This window comes from Bactrocera dorsalis, chromosome 1 (assembly GCF_023373825.1).
Source record: "Bactrocera dorsalis isolate Fly_Bdor chromosome 1, ASM2337382v1, whole genome shotgun sequence".
NCBI classification, from domain to species: domain Eukaryota; kingdom Metazoa; phylum Arthropoda; class Insecta; order Diptera; family Tephritidae; genus Bactrocera; species Bactrocera dorsalis.
The window spans coordinates 2,321,936-2,343,749 of NC_064303.1; the positions used below are offsets into that span (position 1 = coordinate 2,321,936).

Here is a 21,814-nt window from a genome sequence, read left to right on the forward strand (position 1 = left end):
TTTATCGGTCGCGTTTTATTTACTTTCTGATTTTTTATGCGTGTTTTAATCACATTTTGGGGTGTTTCCTCGACTTTATTTTAATCAGCATGGGATTTGTTTCACCCACAATATGGTTTGACGCATGCATACATACTGTGTGTGTGTGTGTAAATTCGCACATAATTTGTATTGGCATAATGAAGTTGGTGAAGCGACAAATATATTATCAAATGAATATGATTAAGGTGCTGGAATTGTTGTCATATAGTGAATTTGATTATCTCAGAGTTGAGAAGTAAGAGACAAGTGTGTCATTAAGCGAGGTGAGCGGAAGTAAACGTTAAGAGCATAAGTGGAAATAAATGAGTTGATGGTATGAATTTAGTATATTTGTTTTCATAATTCTCTATTTCGGATGTTTATTGTATTTCATGTGAATGATTATTAAAATATTTTGTGCAGAAAATTAGAGCCGAGTAGAGACAGCCTAAAGAATTTACAAATTTTTTCGTGCAAAATATTTTTTAATGGCAAAATAGTTTTTCCTTTTTCACTTAATAAAAAAAATGTTTTTGTTATGAATTTTCAATATTTCAACGGTCGAAAAAAGTACCTTTGAAGAGTTGCGTTAAAGAAGTTTTTTCTCAGCTCTCCAATGCTGAATTTCTTCGACATCTTTTTTGAACAAACGGTATATATTATATTTATAAACCAATACTTTTTATTAAATTTTAACAAAACAACATGGGTTTTTATGGCACTCTATTATAAGATATTGTCCGTGTAAAGACCTTTTTGCAAACCTTACACGAGCATTTATTTTTAATTAGGATGTAACTCAAATAAAAAAAAAATTGTATGAAACATATTTCTAATACTTTTGCCTTAAAAATTGCAAAAAGGCCAGACAGAAAGGCTTCGGGTGCTATTCCTCGAACGTTCTTATGAGAAACCCCTTTCCATCAAAAACTTCGTCGAATCATCCTCATGCTGTCAATAGCCGATAGATGCATTTTCAAAAATAATGATGAAATATAATATAATCTATGCTTTACTACAAATAATTCCCAACCAGTAAACAAGCAAATTTTAGATTTATTTTATTATTTATATATACATATATAAATAAAAAGTTTAAATTTAAATAACAATTTGTCATTCATAATTAGACTTTGCACATCAGCCGCTTCCAAGAACATAAAAAATAATCTCTTTTGAATTCAAAACAAACAACTTCTTGTCCCCTAGACGTTGTCACCAAATACTCATAATACATATTTTTTCTAAATATAGCTCTATATACGCTCCGTTTTAATGCTGCATATACAGTGCTGGGCAAACTAAAATCGGCAGCCAAAAAGTATGCTTTAAAAATATTTAGTGGTGCTAATTGCATGAGCGATCGTTGAAAAGAGTATGGAGTAATTGAGCAAAAGGTATTAACTACCAACGCATTTTGGTGAACTTGATACTTTGAAAGTGTGAATATGGTTTAGTTCTTACAACAATGAAGGTTATAAAAATATGTGCTTTTGTAAAGACCATAAACTAGGTATTGGAGGGGGGAAAAAATAAAATTGTATTTTTGGCAGACGTTTTTACAAAAAAAAAAGCAAATTTAGGTGAAAATTTCCCGACAGAAAAAATTCTTCATTGACGACCTTGTAAATTACATTTCGCGTATCTGCCTAAAATTAAGATCCGTTTAAGTAGAAACCTTTACGTGACTGTATAGTTGACCTCGAAGGCCCAACATGCTGTGTCTCAAAAACTCAGGCTTTTTGAATTTAGCATAAATATATTTTGAGAAAAAAAGTACCCGGAAACCGTAAATCAAACGCAAACTATTTAATTATTCATCAATATTTATTTTGACGCCTTCAAAGTAATCCCCACCAGGTGCAATACACTTCTGCCAACGATTTCTCCAGTCATCGAAACACTTTTCATAAGCACTTTTTGAGATTGCCTTCAGCTTCTTCAGCGCACAAGAAAACACCACATCGATGGTGTGCATTATGTTTTTGCCTCTAAATTCGGTCACAATCGATTGCGAATTATTATTGTGTAAAATCCTTGAATAGTTCTCCACAATTCCGGCTATTTTCGACGGATGTTTTTGAGTGGCTTTGACGTGGTTTTTTGGTTTCGGGTCGTCTTGTTCCCTCCATTCCGATAATTGTGGACTCGTTTTTCATGAAATCATGATCAAGCCTGTCCAAAACGGCTTATTTATGGTACTCTTTTTTAAAAAAATTTAGCTTCATCGGGATGAGTCGAGCAAGAACGCGTTTCAAATCTAAAATATTCGTCTAGAACGAGTCATGCTTTCAACGATATTTCGACTGTTTTTGAGGACCACTCGTAGGCCTGTGTTTTTGAAAAACCTGAATCAACGTAAGCCTTTTCCAAAATTCGCACCGATACGAAATTCGATTAGAAATACAAAATTCCAGTCCTACCAACTTAGAAAAATACATTTTTTGAAATATAATTCACCTGGGGCATTGAAATTACAATTCCGGGTACTTTTTGGAACAATGTATACTGAAGTTTCTTTTGAAAATATTGTCTACAATATCAATTTATTGTTAATATTTTTATTGAACTATGAAAAATACATAAGATTCTCAAATTCTTACTCTTGGTTGCAACTTAAATGTTGAAATAGTTTAGGAGGTTTCAAGGTCAAATATCATCACAATATTCTGTGCAAGTTTTTATTGGCTCAACGTATGTATGTTAATGTAATTTTTGGGAATATTATTTCCATATATTTACTAAGAATTTGTAAATGAAAAATATATTTTTTGGACTTTTTAGTTTGTTATACGTCACTGTGCATCAAAATGTAATTAGGAATGTACACAAACACACACAAAATAAACTCAAAATAAGCAAAGAAAACAATAAAGAAAATGGCAAGGCAGAAAACGGAGAAACAGCTGCGACCGTGGTGAAATTCACTCTCATTTTGTTGCTTATTCGCTTCACACGACCATCGCTTTGGCACTCACACGCAGCGCTAAGTTGTGGAAGCAGCAGTGAGGAGGTTTGCTGTTATCGTTTATATTGGAAATATTTTTACACACCGAAAGTTGTAAGTATTGTGCTAAATAATATTAATATAATATAATTGAGAATCATATTAAATCAAATAAATTTCGTTTCACTCTTTAAACAGTAAATTCACACGAAATGGCCGCACGCATTATGAATTTGCCGAAACACGGTCTCTGCCATCTGATGAGAACAAGCGCTCTCGCTCGCCACTACGCCGGCAGCACCGGCTCCGCGTCGCCACCACAATTCACCACACTGAGCGTGGATGATAAGACCGGTATCGCTACGCTCACACTCAATCGACCGCCAGCGAATGCGCTCAACGCCGCCTTCATGGGCGAAATAGCGCGCTCCATTAAAGAGTTGGAGAAATCGAAATGTCGCGGCCTCATACTCACCTCGTCGTCGGAGCGCATTTTCTGCGCTGGACTCGATCTGAAAGAATGCTACCAAGCTGAGGCGTCGCATCTGCAGGGCATTTGGGTTGCTTTGCAAAATCTCTGGCACACGCTCTACTCGACGCCGCTCATCACTGTAGCGCTAATTAACGGACACACAGTTGCAGGCGGTGGCATGTTAGCGCTGAGCAGCGAATATCGCATTATGCTGCCCAATTTTAAGATCGGCATCAATGAAACTATGGTGGGACTAGCGGTGCCGATGTGGTTGATAGACACCTACCTCAATGTTATACCCAACAGGCGCGTCGCCGAATGGGATCTTACAGCTAGTCGTATCTATAAGAGTGAACACGCACTTAAAGCAGGTCTAGTTGATGAGTTGGCAGCTAGCAAGGAGCAAGGGTTGGAGAGAGCTGTGGCATTTATCAGCAGCTATCCAAAGCATTCGCTGGTGGCGCGTGCGATCACTAAACGTCAGTTTCGCGAGAAAGATTTAAAGAACTTTGAGGATAATCGTCAGCATGATTTGGAAATATTTTTGAGCAACATACAGAAGCCAAATGTTCAGTCGTATCTGGGAGAATATTTAGAGAGTTTGAAAAAGAAAGCGTAAGCATAAGTCCCAAATGGGAAACAACATTTTGTGTTCAGCGTGAAAAGTTACTCGCCACTATGGTTTATATCGAAAAAGGTGAAGGAGGTAGTTATGAAAGACAATACTGTTATACTATAATACGCTATTGGAGAAATATATGCTAAAAATTTATGTTACAAAAATGAAATTTTTATTTTAAATTTTATCTCGGTTTGTCTTGATCTCTTTCTATACATTATTCTCAAATAGTAATTGCTGTTGTCTTTGGAAAGTTTAATATATAAACTAAAATAATATGCAGAGTCTATGGTGAAAACTATAGAGCATCTACTGAATCTCTATAGAGACTGTGATGTAATCATAGATCCAGGGAAACCTTTGCAGAATATTAAAATACTCTATAGAATGGCATGAGACATCATTACAAAAATATGGATTCCTTGTGTCGAATTACACACTAATATATATTTAAAAAATGCTATAAACAAGTTGAGAATTCCATATTTCAAGGCTAAATGAACAACTACTTTAGTTTTCTTTACTTTCTGTCAGCTTTCTCACTTCCAGCTGATATTTTCTTATACTTTCAGCTACCAACCTCCATATATCTCCTTACCCCAGTCTTAAATAAATATTTTACCCGCACGCTCCAATGAGGCATTCACTACCCACACGTACACAGGAAACGCCATGACTCATGTAACGGTTACGTTGATTTGCTCCACAAATCACAATCAAGCAAATAAACTGCAAATAGCTTCACAAGCCAGACAATCACACAAAGCAATGATTCTGCGAAATAAGTTTGTGCAAATATTTGCATAAAATTGCGAAGGGAATTGCCAACGCATATGTAAGTGTGAGATTGCGAGTATGTGGTGCGCATATTGGCCATAAACCAGCGGCATCATAAAATCGATTTTTCTTTGCATGGTGTGAAGAAAAAGTGCACAATTGACAACTGGTGCATACCTTTGCACAGCGATTCGCACACGGCTGACACATACACATACAAGCACATAACATATGGTAAGTATACGACCCTATATGTACATATATGGTATATGACGAATTGTTATTTTTATGAATATGCTCTCATGTGTGCGGTTGAGGGGCCAAAGTTACAAGTGGCTGCATTTCTCATAAAGTTGCTTTCACTCATAAAGTTCTGGGGAATGTACCACCAAATATACAGTTATACGAATTGTGCTAACCACTCAAGGAGCATATACGTTTTTTACAACCCATTCACTAACAGTATTTATTGGACGAGCTGCAAATATGAGAATGAATGTCTTCAGCGCTGAGCAGCTATGATTTTCATAGTTTTTTAATTGATTGAAACTGCCACTGAGGCGATTTCCATAATGTGATGTCATGTGATGTGTGATTTTATATGACTTTTACGATTTAATATGAGGTTATTTAGTGAACACAAAATGAAATGGCTGTACTTTTCATTTTATTACGCGATTTTCACAGAGTTATGTGATGCATCATTTCATGTGATATTTACGATTCGATCAGAACAAAGGGGGCCTATGTATTCGGATGATGAAATGCTGTGTGATATGATGTACTATGATCTATTTCTTTTTTTTAATTTCATGGTGTGATGTTGATATAATGTGGTTATGGGACTACTGTGATTTTCAAAAAACGTTATTAGATGATCTAGCAAAGTATCTATGGTATACAATATAATTTATGGCGCCAAATGATCGAAAATTTCTGTTTTAAAAGGAAATCGAAGCAGTTTAATATTTTCTTTCTTTTTTTTACATTGATCTGACTTTGCACGAACTGATTTGAGAACTTATTAGAAGCAAAATTAACTTAATTTTATCAAATACTCACATTCGAATAAAAATACAAATTTTCAAAAACCTTACCTGAAAAAATCCTAGGGTTACACGTGATATCATGAGATGTTATTTGCCTCTCATATTTCTACGTCCACAAAATATTTTTAACCAAACTCTTGGCACAAAATTTTCAAAAATGAAAGTATGTATGAAAAGAAAGTCATGTGATCCTATTACATGATGTCACACTACATATAATGATTTGATATCACATCATGATATGAGATATCATCATACTTTTTTTTAACGTTCATATTATAGGAAGTGATTTGAATATTTACTTGAGTGCAAAATTTCTAAAAGATCTTACCTCAAAAATCATATGGTCAAACGTGATGTCATGCGATAGTTATTCTTTTTTCTTTTTATTAGCTTGTCTACATTATAAATTTAACGAATTTTCAATCACAGAAATGAAGTAAAATAAAAAAGAAATTGTTTAGTCATATGACGTCACATCACACTTGCATATATGATATCACATCGTCAGTTTGAAACGCTTATATCTTACGTTTCATCGAAACTAAACGTTGATGTCACATTATATGCGACGATATGATATCACATCACCAGTTTTATCTAACTGTTAAGCAATGCCATGGGAAGATATGATGTCACATACCAGTTGGAAATGATTTATCTTACGTTTAAGGATGTACCATACCATATGTCAAATCACGTTCGAACATATGATATGATATCACATCAGCAGTGCGAAAACCTTTATTTATTTCACGGTTCAACAAAACGAAACCATGTAGCATATGATGATATGAAGACATGATATCACATAAGCAGTTTGAAAAGCTTTAACTCACGCTTCAGCAAAACGAAACGATGTCAGCAGCACTTCTGCATGATACGTGTACAAGTGTTTTATGCAATTAACGGTCACGCCACACACAACACGTTGAACGCTTTGAATACACACTTCACACTATATACAATGTATTATACATACATACCACATATGTATCTCTCCATATAAATGTAAAATATGTATATTTATACGGAGTGATACTGACAATATTACCGCTGACTTTGCATCCTTGACATGGCCAACTATGTGGCCGTAATTAATGTGCACCAACAACAACCGGTGACACTGTCAACTGCTACTCTCCACTCACATTTCGACACGTTCTTTTTGCATTATTTGTCTAATGAACTTATCTGCTCCAAGCACAGTGGCAGCAGCAGCCAGCTGTGGCGCCACGAACACTTTACCTTTGCACAGCAGCAAATAAGCGCACACCTGCACATGTCTGTGTGTGTGTGTGAATTTTCAACGTGCTAAACTCATTTGCTATTTCGCAGAGTATTTATTAGCTGGCGGGCGAGCTGTGACCTTCGTTGAGTGGCGAACTAGTAGCGAAGAAGAATTATTGCGCTGGCGGAGGTGACGTGGCTTGCTCGCAAATAAGTCCTGCTGCGCGGTTGACGAGGCGAGCGGTTGTGCGGGTGTGCAGGTGTGGAAATCTCTACTCGTTTTAATTTGTATTTCAATTTGTCTTGTGCATACAAAATTAATGTGCTTTGATCGTCGTCAGTGAAATTGACCTTTAACTGCGTCCCGCTGCTTATTTGTGCACGTTTGTCGCTACAAAGCGGGCACTGGAATATTTATGCTGTTGCGGTCAATGTTTGCTGGAGACGAGTTAACCTCAATTAAATTTGTAGTGTCTTGGTGCGAGTTAGAAAAGTTAATTACTTGGAAGTTTCTCCACTAAATATGTACATATGTGTCCTCACGGCTGTTCGGAGTTAAGTTGACTTTTAATGTAGCTAAGAATTATGTGGTTACTGCGGGTTAAAGGTCTTAGCAGCTATTGCTTACAGAACTAAGATGGGCTAATATTACATAGCTAGGCGGTATAGTAAACACTAAAGTTAGCGCTACGGCGCGCCTTGTAAACAAGTAAGTTGATCTGCCAAGTGACTTACCTTTTTTCAACTCTTTTTCAGCCCCCACAGTGCGGAAAATGTATGATTAACACACACTAATGCATTTTTTATTTGTTTTTTGAGTTTTTATTTCAAATTTCATTTGTTTATAATTATTTATTTATTTTTAATAATTCATGCATTTATCTTATATATTTATACATCTGCATGTGTATATGCGTCTATGTGATCTGTTCTTATAAGCGTCTCTATTTTGTATGCTCAATCAATTGGCATCCATATATGTACTAATGTGTGTGTGTGTCTTTACTTACTAGCAATAGCTTACTACTCTAATTGCCACAAACAAATTTCTGTTTTGTTTAACGCTTAGTAACCACTATTCATTATATTATTTTGTATTCAATAGTACTTGCTGCTTTTATATGTATGTATGTATATGCAAGAGATTATTAACCGAGTTTGCGCATGCCCAGTTCACTTAGTCTCAAGTATGCTTATTTATGTCAGTTTCAGTTAGCTTGCAGGTATTAACTGGTTATCTCATTTCATGCAGTTTGATTATTATTTTTTTAGTACTTTTTTTGTAATTTATTTTTTTTTGTTATTTTTTTAATATATTTTTTTATTTATTTATTCTTTTTTTAATTTTTAGTTTATTAATTTTTTTAATTTTTTATTTTTTTGTTTATTTTTTTATTACTTGTTTTTAATATTTTTTTTTTTATTTTTTTTGTTTTATTATTTTTTTGTATATTTTTTTTAAATTTTTTTTATTATAACTTATTTGATTATTATTCTTATTTTTTATTTTATTTTTTTATTATTTTTATATATATAGTTCTTTTGTTTCATGTTTTTATTACTATAATGGCTTATCTTATTTTAACTTTTTTTTTATTTTTATATATTATTTTTTTTCATTATTTCTTTCTTTTAATTATAATTCTTTAACAATTTGACCTATTATTTTTATTTTCATATTTCAGTTTGTTTTATGAATTATTTTTAATTTCCTATTTGATTATATTTTTTTATTTTTAAGACTATATTGTTTTTGTTTTAAGTCTAACTTATATTTCCTGTTTTACATATGCAAAAAGCAGCCTGTTCTCTTCAGACACACAACCATGCGTGAAGCTTTGTTTAAGGCTTTCTACTTTTAGAAAGCATTAAAAGTTGTTGTATGTACTATATCGACACCTAAAATGCAAAACAACATATCATCAACAAAATAAAAATCGAAAATCGCTGCCCGATATCATAACCTATGTATAACCATTTTATAACCAATATGAGTGTATGGTAACCAATATATATCCATTTTATAACCAAACCACAAATTTTGTTTCACTGTAAATAGTTTCTATTAAATCGCTTTTCCTTCGCCTGTAAACTTATGAAAAGTGATGGTATGTTATTTTGCATTTTAGGTGACGATATGTTGTTGATATCGGTGTGTGCATATTTAAAATGTGAATTGAAATAAACTCAATAACTCTGACAATTTCTAAAGCACATTACATGTACTTAAACAAGAAATCGGAAATTGAGTTAGCTCTAAATTTAAAGTTATGGTTCACTGAATTAGCGCAATTTAGTCCCAGCCCTTAATACAAAATTAATCAAAATGCACACTCCTGACCAGGCAATGGAAACTAAAATAGGTATTTATTAATATGGTATTTTTGATGGAGTCCTCTTGACCCATCGGGGTTATATAGGTTAGTTGAGGTTAGATGGTCAAAGATCGTACATGGACTACTATATGTAGTCAATTGTGAGGCCATAGAAAATAATAGCTCCCAAGTGCTTAATTATTGACCTCTCAGACGCAGGACAGTCAAGAAGGAAGTATTAGGTTGTTTCCACCTCAACTTCTTCCATTCAGATTCCGCAGATGGCGTCTGAAAATTCCCAGCCTTACTGCGTGGACACCAATACGACAATGGTCCGTTAAAAGCCCCAAAACTAGGGAGAGGCTAACTTTACTGAGTGCAAAGGATCACAAAATTCCTTGCGATGGATCTTGGGCAGAAGTTATATATCACTGTTAGACGAATTTCGTGAAAGTCCGCCAAAATCAGTTGTTGTTCCGGAAGCTTTTGTTGGTATACGCAAATTGGTATTACAGATCATCATGTGAATTATCGCTAGATTGAGAGAGCTATAGGCATTTGTGGGGCACATTTAATATTAGATGAACATTTGAGTACGAAGAAATTGCCCAAGTTGGATCCCATGCATTTGTCAATCGCTCAAAAAAGGCTCGTATTCATTGGTTGAGTATATTGTTAAAACCATAGGATGGATGTGCTTTAAAACCCTCTACGATATCGTGACTGGTGTTGAATTTAACTCTTTAATTTCCTTACGTAAAAATTAAGGTCAGCGATTTTCGGAATGTTTCGGAGATACCACAATCTGAGTGGCAAAATTGTTTCGACATTTAATTCAAGGGCATGCAAAAGTTTCTGGATCTTAATTATTAAAGAAATAATAATAATGAATCGATTTTTGATAACAAAAATTTTCTTTTTCTCTTATTACGACCATCGTATTATACCATCAAAAAGAGTTAGGTGTGTCCTTTGAGAAATTTTTGATTTTAAACTAAAAAAGAAATACACTAAATATTAATTTATTTAATTGTGAGATTTTTTCAAAATAAGGCAGAAAACCTTGAGCCCACTCTTTACTTTCATTTTTCTTTTTTGTTGTTATATTAATGTCTACCCTCAAGCATTGCCTTTGCTGCAGTGCTTCGGTTGCTGCTTAAACTAAGTTTTCTAAATGCATGCGTGTGCATTAATGCGTGATTAACTGTATTTTTTACATTTTTGCTTTATGCTTTTTAGTTGTTTTTTGTTTATTTATTCATTTATTTATTATTTAATTGTTTATGTATTCATTAGTATAGTATATATAGTTTTTAGAGTTTAGTATATTACATAAACATATATTGAGTATCATCGTACTTGTATAATATTTACACATTTTTTTTAGCATAATTCGTTTATGTTGTTGTTTTTGTTATAAGAAACAATTGGCACATTTTGTCTTTTGGCATTGAAATTTGTTGCTGTGAGTGGTGTCTTACTATGATAGACTGCTAAGTTGTGAGTGTTATTGGGAGTAAGTATGAGTTAAGTAGGAAAAATAAGAAAAGTGATGAAAGAGAAAAAAAAAACCGAAATAATAAATGGATAATTGTAGATTCTAGGCTGTCGTTAGATATAAAAGTGAAGGGAAACAATAAGAGAAATGTGAAAGACTGCAATAAAACAATGAAAAGGTTAAAGAAAAAGTGAAAAATATGCTTTTGAAAAAGCATATAATAAATGCGTAAAATTTAGAAAATATATAAAATTGAAATAAACAAAAATTAGTTAACTTTTTACGTAACACAAGAACTTTTCGTTTTTCTTTTGGATTTCGTGCGTGCTAAAACGCCTATAAACACCAAAATTTACGAGAAAAGCTGCTGTTTAATGGGGTAATGAGTGTTTGTATGTATGTGTGTATGCTGTTAGTGCTTTTGTTTATTGGTTTGCTAGTGTTGATACAGAAATTTGATTTTTCGCCACTTGCAATCGAAGAATGAGCTCTTACGCCTGCTTATATGCTATGCTTATGCTACGCGTTTCATTGTGCATGTGTAGTGGTGTGTGCTCATTTGTGGTGAACTCTTTTCGTATTGTTTTGCAATCTACTGCACTTAATACCACTGTTGCTGGTGTTGTTGTTGCTGTTGCTGTTGGCGTTTCCGTTGTTATTGCTGTTGTTGATGCGCTTACAGCTTTGCTGTTCGTTGCACTGTCGGCTGCAGTTGCACTTGCTACATCTACAGTGCCAGCTACTACGGCTTCTTTTGTAGTTGTTGTTGCCGTCATTATTGTTTTTGTTGTTGTTCCGATCATTGCCATCTGCAGCCACGTCGTCAGCAGCATGCCGAGCAATGCAATTAGCATTGCATAATTGCAACATATTCGTTGTGTGTACGTTAGCTTATTGCTGTTGCCACATGCAGTATGTGGCAGCCACAATTGCATTCTTGTTGCCGCACTTTTATCCTTTGACCAGTCATAGCCTTTTGGATTCTCACCGGTTAGCTTTTGTTCGGATTTACCAATCTCATTCAGATTTGATTGGTACTTTGTGCCCACTGAAATGGAAGATAAACAAGGATTCAAATGAATTTCACTTAATTGAGAGCATTTATGCCAATTGCTTTTGCACTTCTGCATCGCCATGTAAGCAGGCATATATGTTAATATGCAAATATGTTTACTGGTGTTTGTGAAGTTCTTTGTGGGGCAAAAAAGTCATTGCAATTGTTAGTACTTTAACTTTTGGAGTGGAAATTTATTAAAGAAATTGGTGACGAGTGAAGAGATATTGATCATTTTGAGTTCACGAGAATGTTGATAAAATCTTTGTATCAATGGTTTTCTGCAGTGTGGTCTGTATGAAATTTGATTTAATTTGATCACAATGTCTGAATGTCGGAATGGAGATAAAAAACAGGGAGCTTTTTCATGGATTTATTGTAACTAGATGCTATTCTCTGTAAGGCGTCCGTCCTCAAGCCCTGACTTTAGGTAACCGGTCCGGTTTGTAATGTTTTTCAGGCAAAAGTGCCTGCTACTAGGATATCAAAAGACGCATTGCTTCGGTGTTCAGCTTCTTTCAGGGAGTTGAGTAATTAGTCCTACAGTATAGCGGCAATATCAGCGTTAAGCTCGTTAACTGTGTACTCAAAGTTGGTCAAGGCGTATCTATCCTCAATAGAAATAGCATGAAGCCACTACATTATCATATTGTCTCACTTGAGTTGAGATATCACTGGAAACCGCAAAGCCGATAAGCGAACAAGAGGGGACATCCTTAACCCGCTCACATTGGTGTATGAGGTAATTTGGTATCCTTTGTCTTCTCGCGTTCTAACACTAGATCTTGCATGTACTTAGCGACTGCAAGATCGTTTTTATAGAATATAGACTACGTGCCCTTAGCATAGTTCTATAAGCTAACCTAGCTGTTTATGTTGAACCATTTCAGTGGTTAAGGACAAATACTTTGCGATACCAAAAAAAAACTTGAAGAGATATATTTAATATTTTCTATAAATAAATCGTATATAAATCCAGCGTGATTTTGTTACAAAACTTATCAGGTAATTGATTGTTGCTCCAGCTACTAACGCTAAAGGCATGAGGATAAGGAACATTAAAAAAAAAAATCACAGTAAAGAAGAAGGGTAAAGAAGAACGATAAGGAATAAGTATAAGGATAAAGAGAAGAGACGATTATACCACTATCTCTGACAAACAACTTTTAGCTTCCGTCAAGGTTTTAAACATCACTGTTTGTATGCTAATAAAGGCAGATGTAAGAGTATTTCGAAGCACTATGGAAAGCTCATGTTTGGAGGAACAGTTTTATTTAGAGTAAACAAAATACATTTTGAAAGATTTATCTTGCTATTGCTGAAAATTATCCATTCAATTGTAATGTTTGCCAGGGTTCATTTTATTTATATGACTTTCTTTTAAATTTACTTATCAGAACTATAAGGAATTAAGATGAGGAAGCAAATGGAGTAGTTTATGGAAGAAAATCTTAATTTAAACAGATTTTGGTAGTAAGAAAGATATTTAAGACTGAAGAGGATATGGGTAGTAGTCTTTTTCCCCTCTACAAAGCCTATAATCCAGTTCCAAAGTCGACGCGGTTAGGCCTCTGACTTACATAACATTATATATCACAGTTCTGAGTGCATCACGTAGTAATTTTAGCTTTCAAAAGAGAAATTGCAGTGCATTTTTCTAGCGTTTATAAGACAATAAACGTAGCAGAGCTGGTAAGTTCACAGAAAAGTAAAAGAATTAAAAAAAAAACTGAATATTATTATACGAATGTTACTCATACGCCATGGCTCATGAAATACTGAAAGGCTGCGGATATTGCACCCAGAATATCTTAATATACTCAAATTCAGTTCCAGTTCATTTGGGGGTGCAAACTATATAGACTCTCCCCTAGTTTTGAGTAAAAACGATCTTGTCTCAATTTAAACACTTTTTGCTGCATTTCCATATCAAATCTATGACTCCATCAAACGAAAAAATCGTCGCTTAGAAAAATCATAAAAAATTGTTTGCTTGTAAACATTGCTTGCAACGTTTGCTATAATTTTGCAAGTTTGCACGTCCGGTCGCAGTAAGCCACAAACACACTGTGACCGGGCGATTTCACTGCTTTATGGTGCTCACGTGCCTAGATTTATCAGAAACTTACTTTTATCGATGACAATCACTGAATTGGTTGGCATCATGCCATAAATTGGCGTGCTGAAACTGCCCCAGGCTGGCGCTATTGTGGTGCGACGCGTTGTGGTTGTGGTCGGCGGTGGCAGCGTTGTTGGCGGACTGGACACTGGAAGAAAAAACAATAAAGAAAGCAAATTAATGCTATATACAGTATAATAAAACACTCTATAGTATAGATTCTTGTGTTAAATCATACATACATACATATATGTAAGTAAGTCGCAATTTTTCACATAGACAATTTTATGAAAAATATTTTCCATTATATTTTGTTGTAACCATATTAAAAAGCGCTATTTACTGGTCAACCAGTAAAGCCTAAAATTGCCGCGCCAAAAAATATGCAAAATCAATCATTTAAATGCTGCGGTTAAAATAAAATACCGAAAAATTTGGTGGCATTTTGTGGGATTTGTCGAGATTTCAACCGAAATGCTTTAACTAAATAAATCAAATAACGGCAATTTTTTGATATTATTATTTATTTAACACTTGTATCACACACACACAGACATACACCCAACAAATCCGTTTGCGGTGGAAAACAAATTAAAGGATAAAATACCAAGCAATAAAAAGCCAGCAAATGGCTTACCGCCGTTTGGATTTTTTCTGGTCACTCTATTTATTTACTTTTTTTGTTGTGCAAGTATTTGCGATGGCATTAAAAGGTGAAATATTGTTTGCTAGCATATTTTTAGGCATTTGACTGCGCACACAAACACTCGCACATACATATGTACATACACATATATATATGTACATATTTATATATATAGAAGTAATCGCATGGCTATTACAAGTTTTTCGATTGCTTTCTATTTTTTGCTTTGGCGCTGATTTTAGTGGCTTTTCGTGTTATTTATTGCCATTGCACTAACACCATGACACATAAAATGAAATCATTAAACGTAAAATTATTGCCAACTAGAGACCTGCGGCACACACTCACAGAGGTAAGCTGATTTATGACGCCACACAAACACACATGCGCAAATACATACAAATGTAAATACAAACATACAAATATATTTATCCTTTGCCCAACTGACTTGTTGTTGTTACGTTATTAGTGTTAGCAAAAGTAGATTAGTGGCACAAATTAGCACTTTAATGGCAAAATGTAATTATGCAAATAAATACACGTCTAAATTAATATGATTTAATAGAAATTGTATGAAAATCTATTTTAAATTTTCATCGCTTTTTCCTCAAAATTCTTTTAGTCAAGTGTTGTAAGAGAGGCTGCTTTGGAAAGAGAGTGGAACTGAAGACAGAAGAAAAAGTGACTACAAGTTCGCACATTTCTAACTCCGAAGAAGATATATCTAATTTTGGTCAGAAAGCTTAAAGCACATATGACACTATCAATGTCACTCATACGCCCTGACATAGCCTCCTCCAGAAAACATAAGCCATACGCATGTTAAGTTACATTTTTTAAGTAAAAAAATGTGTATTACAAATTGTTTCAGTGCTCATGAGAGCCAATCTAGGTAAGAAAGGTCATTAACAATGCACTAAAAACTTCAATGGAAAAAAAATAAAGTTACTCATACGCCGTGGATATTATGTTAAGGTGCACACGTGGCCTAAAAGAGAAGAGAAAAGGCGGATTTTGGGGATTAAAGGGAAAATGTATAGGTATTTAAAGAATATTTTGTAACTTTTTTAAGAAAAAAATTAATTATTTTACGAGTTATAAGCGATCCCCGACAGAGCAAAACCATGGTGATGGAGCAATACCCTCTAGTAGAGATTTTTTTGCGGAAAATACCGGAATTCTGTAGATTAAACGCACAAAAAAGGATATTGCCCAGTAGTAGAAATAAATTTAGTTCGAAAAAAATCAAAAAGTGATTAAATGACGAATTTCAAAAAAAAGTTGAACTTGACCCACAATTTTGTAAATTTTTTGAACTATCCAGAATATCCATCCATAACTATCCAGAACATGCATAAAACTCATATATCCGAGTAATCGCTCAAACAAATTTAAAAATTGCAGTTTTGAGAAAGGATAAGTGTAATGCAGCGGTAGTGGAGTACTTTGAAGGAAATAAAATGGACAAAATTCACTATTCAATTTGATCACAATAGTAGACCAGTTTTGCTTCTTTGGAGTTTACTTGCTAAGACCAAGAGTAGTAGTCATCCTTTAAGATGCCTGCGCTTGACGCGAATTTTAACAAACTCTGCAGCCTCACTATTGATACTTCCCACAGTATATCACACCATGGGGATCCCAGATGATTACAGTGTAGTATTGCCAATGCGGGACAAATGCATAAGAGGTGCTTCATTGTTTCCTCGGTGCCTAGCTCTAGACATTTTCTGAGACAGTGACCAGTTGGTATTCCGATCATGTTCTTACGATCTCTTCTATTTCCAAATCAAACAATATCTACTTAAAGCATTACTCAGACCAACTTGTTTGACAACATTTAACTGTGAAAAGTTATTTTTAGCTGAGTATGCATTTTTCGCTGCAACACCTTAATTGCAATCAATTTACGAGTTGCAAGGCGACATTTTATACATATGTATACTTCAATAATAATTACCTTCTATCACGTGTGCTCTTGTATGCACATTTATTTCTTTTTATTATTATTTCATTGTGAGTTTCAATTCATTGAAGATTTAATTTGTGCTTGACATTGCAACTAAGGCACATTTACTTACACATAAATACAATAAACACACACACAAAGCGCAGATGTGGGTGAGAATGTCTCACTGACAAGCGCACAATCGCCCATAAAGCTAAGTAGATAGATATGTTGTACAGCACTACACTTACTCTAACGTATATTTGTTGTTTGCTCCACACATATGCACCTTTCTAATACAGCCATCCATACATACATATGTGCCTTTTATTACCCTTTTGTCTGTGGCTCGGCATGTCGCCTGCTGCTGCTTGTGTCTATACATATGTATGTACAATATTTGTATGTGTGTCTGCTCTTTTGTGCCACTGCGTCAATTGTGTGACCGCTTGACACTGATTTTATGGCTGATTTTTAGTGTTTACCCATAAATTTGCTACTTAACTGTGATTTGGCAAATTACGAATCGATTTTTGTCTGCCACTGTGTCTCAACACAGACAAACAGACAGACAATAACCATTGTGTGTGCTTAGAAAGCCGTCAGGCACATATACACACACATCTGTAGTTTGATGGCTGGGAATAGTTCTTGATGTCTTGATGTTTGTGTGGCAGTAATAATATGTTAGGATGATTATTATGGCTTAATAAGGTTTATTGCATGTCTACACGTGTATTGAAAGTGTTGTTGTGATGATGAAGGCACAGTTATGTTTTATGTTTGTTATGGAAGAAGTAAACTAATAGAAAGTTTAATGTAAGGGCGTAATAAAAAATCACTTATTAACGCTAAGGTGGTCAATCTATGTGGTAAAAGGAGAAATGATCGGTAAGTTGCTTACATATAGCACACTATATAAATCGTTGCTTTGAAGGAACTACAGTAAAGTTGAAAGAGTGTAATAGTGTTGAACAAGACATATCCTTATATCAAGAAAAGGGAGTAGTCGAATATATATGAGGAGTAAAAACTATAACCTGAAGGTAACGAAAACAAGAAAAACCATCAACATCATCTGCATCGAAGCGATAATACCCTTTACGGTTTTATTTATTATATATAACATGTATAACCGGTTGGTACCCAATACAAATCTTTTTGCTAATTCTTTCACGCCAATTTTCATATAAAGAAGCTTCAATTCGAATTAAAGTTAGTAAGGAGAAAATATCTTCGATGATAATCTTTTTCGTAAGTTTTATCTATCTGTTTATGTGACAGCTATATTCAGTATCTTTTCAGATCGATATCTTACAATCTGAAGGACTAATTGGCGCATATGTAGACAGAAACAACGTATAAAAAGTGTGTCACTTAGGACAACTTCAAATGAAAACATTCGTAGTCGATTCGTGGTAATTCGGTGTAAACAGTGACTAAAGAAAAGATTGACTGTAAGGAAGAGTTTGCTATGTGTCGTCTACTATTAGATCCTCCGCAAAGCCAAACTCTTAAATGGGAGCTGTACTACTAAAAGTGGGACCGTCTGAAGGAAGTAACGCCCTGAAGTGACTAACTTTGGCAAATAGAGGAAAAATTGAGGTTCGTTAGGGCAACCAGACTTTTGATAATGACTCGTCAGAAGGCACGGTATATTCTTATGCATCCATCTGACTGTCGGGAGTTCTCCATCAACTCCAGCTTCAAACTTCCTAACTATTGTGGTGGCGTCCAGGCCGAGGTTGCAGCCGTTAAGCTAGCTGTAGGTTTGCGTTTCCGGAGTGTAGCCTCCTTCAGAGAAGTGACCATTCGCTCAGATAGCAGAACGGTAATAGTAACCTCATTAACAGTGCGTTCAGGGTTGGTTAAAAAGTCTCAATACTGCGTTTGGGAGGTCAAGACTTAAACACTTGGCAGCGCATACCTTCAGACATCCCACCAGGAATGGAATTTAAACGACTTTTGGAGGGCGTTCGATTATTTCCTCCTTCTACAAAGTAAATGGTTTTAGCTGTAGCTAATATTTAGAAGAAAGCAATGAAAATTATATACGTTTATTAGGTTAGATATATATATCTACATATTAAGTATATTTCTTATGCTAGCTCCATCATTTCCTTCTAAATTCCAGCATCACTCAAATAATTCAGTAAATAAACACTTAACGTCCATTCCCAATATTTAAAGACCTCCCAAATCGTCAAGCTCATAATTCGGCAGTATTTCATGCCAACTTCATTGAGTCCATTGTGCAAAAACTTTCGCTACTCAATGAGTTCAAATTGATTTGTGTGCTTTCTTGCTGTAACCGAGCAAATCGCTACTTCTTACAATAACTTTTCGCAAAAACCGCACAACCCTGACAAACGGCCGTGCAGACAAGAGGGTTGAGTTGAAAATCCTCAGGAGCTTTGCATTTTACAGCGTGCGGAAGCACAGCAACACACAGGAAGGCACTTAAAGGGAAGCCGAAAAGAATTACGACAAAGTGGCGCTGCAGGCCAAATGGCATATAAATGTGCTTAGGTGTGAAAGAGCATTGCGAAGGGGCAGCAATTCGTTTGCATTTCTCCGATTTTTATGATTATTTTCACAGCTGAGCACCTCAACCCCGGCCGCAGCTCGGCGCCCGCAATGGCAGCGTTGTGGTGGAAGCCAAGTTGCCGCTGTCCAGGCATTTCAACAAGTGCTCAATGCTGTTAACCGTTAGCATAAAACCTGTTGGACTCCAAAGTGGCGGCACTGTGTCGCCCAGACAAAGGCATGCAAATAAAAGTGCACCGGGTGTGTGAATAGTAAGGAAGAAATAGGATTTATTACACATTTTTGCAGGGTAGCAATGTGTAGTGGGAGAATAACTGCGGGGAATGTAATAAATATGAGCGGAATGCCTCAAGGTGATGGGATGTGGTGGGAAAGGAAAGTAGTTTGAATTAAAGTATATGCTTTAAAACTAATAGTTTTTAAATTTCAGCGATGGGCTAATTGGGGAAAATGAGCTTGGATCTCAGCCACCTGATTAAGTTTCGGATTCGTTTATTAAAACCACATGCCCAAACCTAATCGATTAAAATTTTTTGGTTGTTGTTGTTGTAATGGTTATCTGGTTTCCATTAGAGTGGTAAGGTTAGATAAGTTGTCATCAAGTTCATCCAACGGTAGGCTTAGAAAGGTGCTGTTCCGATGGGGTGGGACGATAGGGAGTGTCAGATGTCTAGGGTTAGCTGGGCATTCAAAGAGCGACTCGTTGCTAGTGAGTGGCGGTCATGTCTGAAGTTAGTTGCGTCCGAAGTGTGGTCGGCGTAGTGGCTCATATCATCGACGTAGTTCAAGAAGGATCTCCCGATGCAGGGATGATTTCTACGAAAACACTCCAACAGAAACTGCTTGGAGAGAAGTTTATTATACTCCTTAGCTGGAAGCATATGGGACTCACTGTACAGATGTTTGGTAAAACCTGTTTATGTCTGCCAAAAGTTTGTCTGACGATTTTTACCATGAAAAAAATGAATAATGAATTTGTTTCTGACAGTCTACTTTTTCACGAACCCAAGTGTTTTACTGACTAAAAGCATTCGAAGGCCGTGAAGTCTTCGAAAACTTGCTCTGTTAATACATAACCTCGAAAAGATTTATAAAAGAATGCCTGAATACCGTCGTGCTGGCATCAGAGACATAACAGCGGATATCTACCTCTTTTATGGATCGACTCAACTTATTTTCGTTAATCTTTTAGGTATGAAGGGTGTTATAGCTAAATTCCCGAATCTTTTGCAAAAACGTTGCCGGAAGCCGAAAGAAACAACGGCAAAATCAGTCAAAACTCAAGCTGTTACTCATCGCTTTCTTAGATTACTGTGGTGAAATTCACCTTGAGTATTCAAGTTCTGAGTTTTACTGTGTGAAACAGCCAAAAAATAATATTATAGTATAGGCTGATTCATTTCGTGATTCCCTAGTTTTTCCCTACCCATTGAGCCTTAAATGGGAAATGTTCATTATCGTTCGAAAGAACATTCTTTGGTATTTGTTTTTTGAGGATTATCTCTTTTAAATGTTGGCCGCGGCTACGTCTCAGATGATCCATTCCCTGAACCCAATACCGATGATTCCACCAGACCACAAACCACACCAAAAAGTAAATTTTTCGGGATGAAATGACAACTCTTGAATCTCCAGGTTGCTTTTTGCGGCACTGTTTGCTTACATACCCATTGAGCCAGAAGTGGGTCATCGCTGAAAAAAATTTGAAAACGTCGGATCTTCCTGGATTATTTGAAGAGCCCATAGAGCGAAGTGATATCACTTAGGAAGGTCAAGCGGCTTAAGTTCTTGCACAAGCTGTATTTTGTACGCTTTCAATTTTAAATCTCGACGTGAAATGCGCCAAGTCGTTCCATAAGTCAGTCAGAGTTGCTGCGAACGCTGCCGAATCGACTATCCATGGTCTTCGTTTACACTCTCAACAACGGCTGCTATATTTCCTTACAGCGTGGACGGGGTGTATTCGGTCGAATATTATCTAATAATGAATGCTGGGTTTCAAGATGAGTGTGGGTGTTGCGAATAGTACGTTCAGTAGGCCGATTATGTCGATAAAGAGTTGAGCAAACAAATTCTTTACTTAGAATACCCGTTAGTATTTGGCTCTTTTTAGAAGTTCATGTTCATGGCTCTTTCACCACTAAAATGCGTATTGGTTGCTGTGGCGATGGAGACTCTTTTTTCGGAAAAATCCGGAAATTCATCAATAGAATGTGAGACTTTATTTAAAGACTTCATGTACTTGTAGCATTTTTCTGCTTCTGCCTGCAATAAATCTATCCTAGTTGGAGGTTGCCTATTTTATTAAGCGCTATTTATTTATATGAAAATTCAGTCAGTAACTGTCATCACATGACTTTCGTGTGACGTCACCTGAGCTGGTGCTCAACTGTAGTAGTTGTTGAAATGCTTTTCGATATTGACAGCTGGTGAATTTTTATTCAATTTATATTAATTAATTTATTTTTGTTTAATACTCGAAATGTAACTTCAAAAAGTTTTAAGCGGCTCACATGTTCTCCAATTACGATTGAAAGCTATAGCCAAAAATTATAGTCATAATATTCCAATG

General features: G+C 35.4%; 2 protein-coding genes across 3 annotated transcripts in view; one reads left to right on the forward strand and one right to left on the reverse strand.

Moving 5' to 3' along the window:
* The first annotated feature begins 2,935 nt into the window (after window positions 1-2,935).
* Window positions 2,936-4,228, forward strand: LOC105232332 (enoyl-CoA delta isomerase 1, mitochondrial). Its single transcript, XM_011213985.4, has 2 exons — window positions 2,936-3,082; window positions 3,167-4,228. The coding sequence occupies exon 2, from the start codon at window positions 3,181-3,183 to the stop codon at window positions 4,057-4,059; it is 879 nt and encodes a 292-aa protein (XP_011212287.2). The 5' UTR covers window positions 2,936-3,082; window positions 3,167-3,180; the 3' UTR covers window positions 4,060-4,228.
* A 4,584-nt stretch (window positions 4,229-8,812) lies between these two features.
* LOC105232340 (interference hedgehog) overlaps window positions 8,813-21,814 on the reverse strand; it is a 224,120-nt gene continuing 211,118 nt past the window's right edge. For both annotated transcript variants that reach the window (XM_049459116.1, XM_011213992.4), the window contains exons 9-10: window positions 14,112-14,249; window positions 8,813-11,976 (exon numbers count right to left, since the gene is read on the reverse strand). In XM_049459116.1, the coding sequence (XP_049315073.1) occupies window positions 11,420-11,976; window positions 14,112-14,249 (695 nt within the window). In that variant the 3' untranslated portion in view covers window positions 8,813-11,419. The remainder of the gene's footprint in view (window positions 11,977-14,111; window positions 14,250-21,814) is intronic.

What these genes read in the sequence shown, in the direction of transcription:
- LOC105232332 (XM_011213985.4), top strand. Translation starts at nt 3,181, where the DNA reads ATGGCCGCACGCATTATGAATTTGCCGAAACACGGTCTCTGCCATCTG.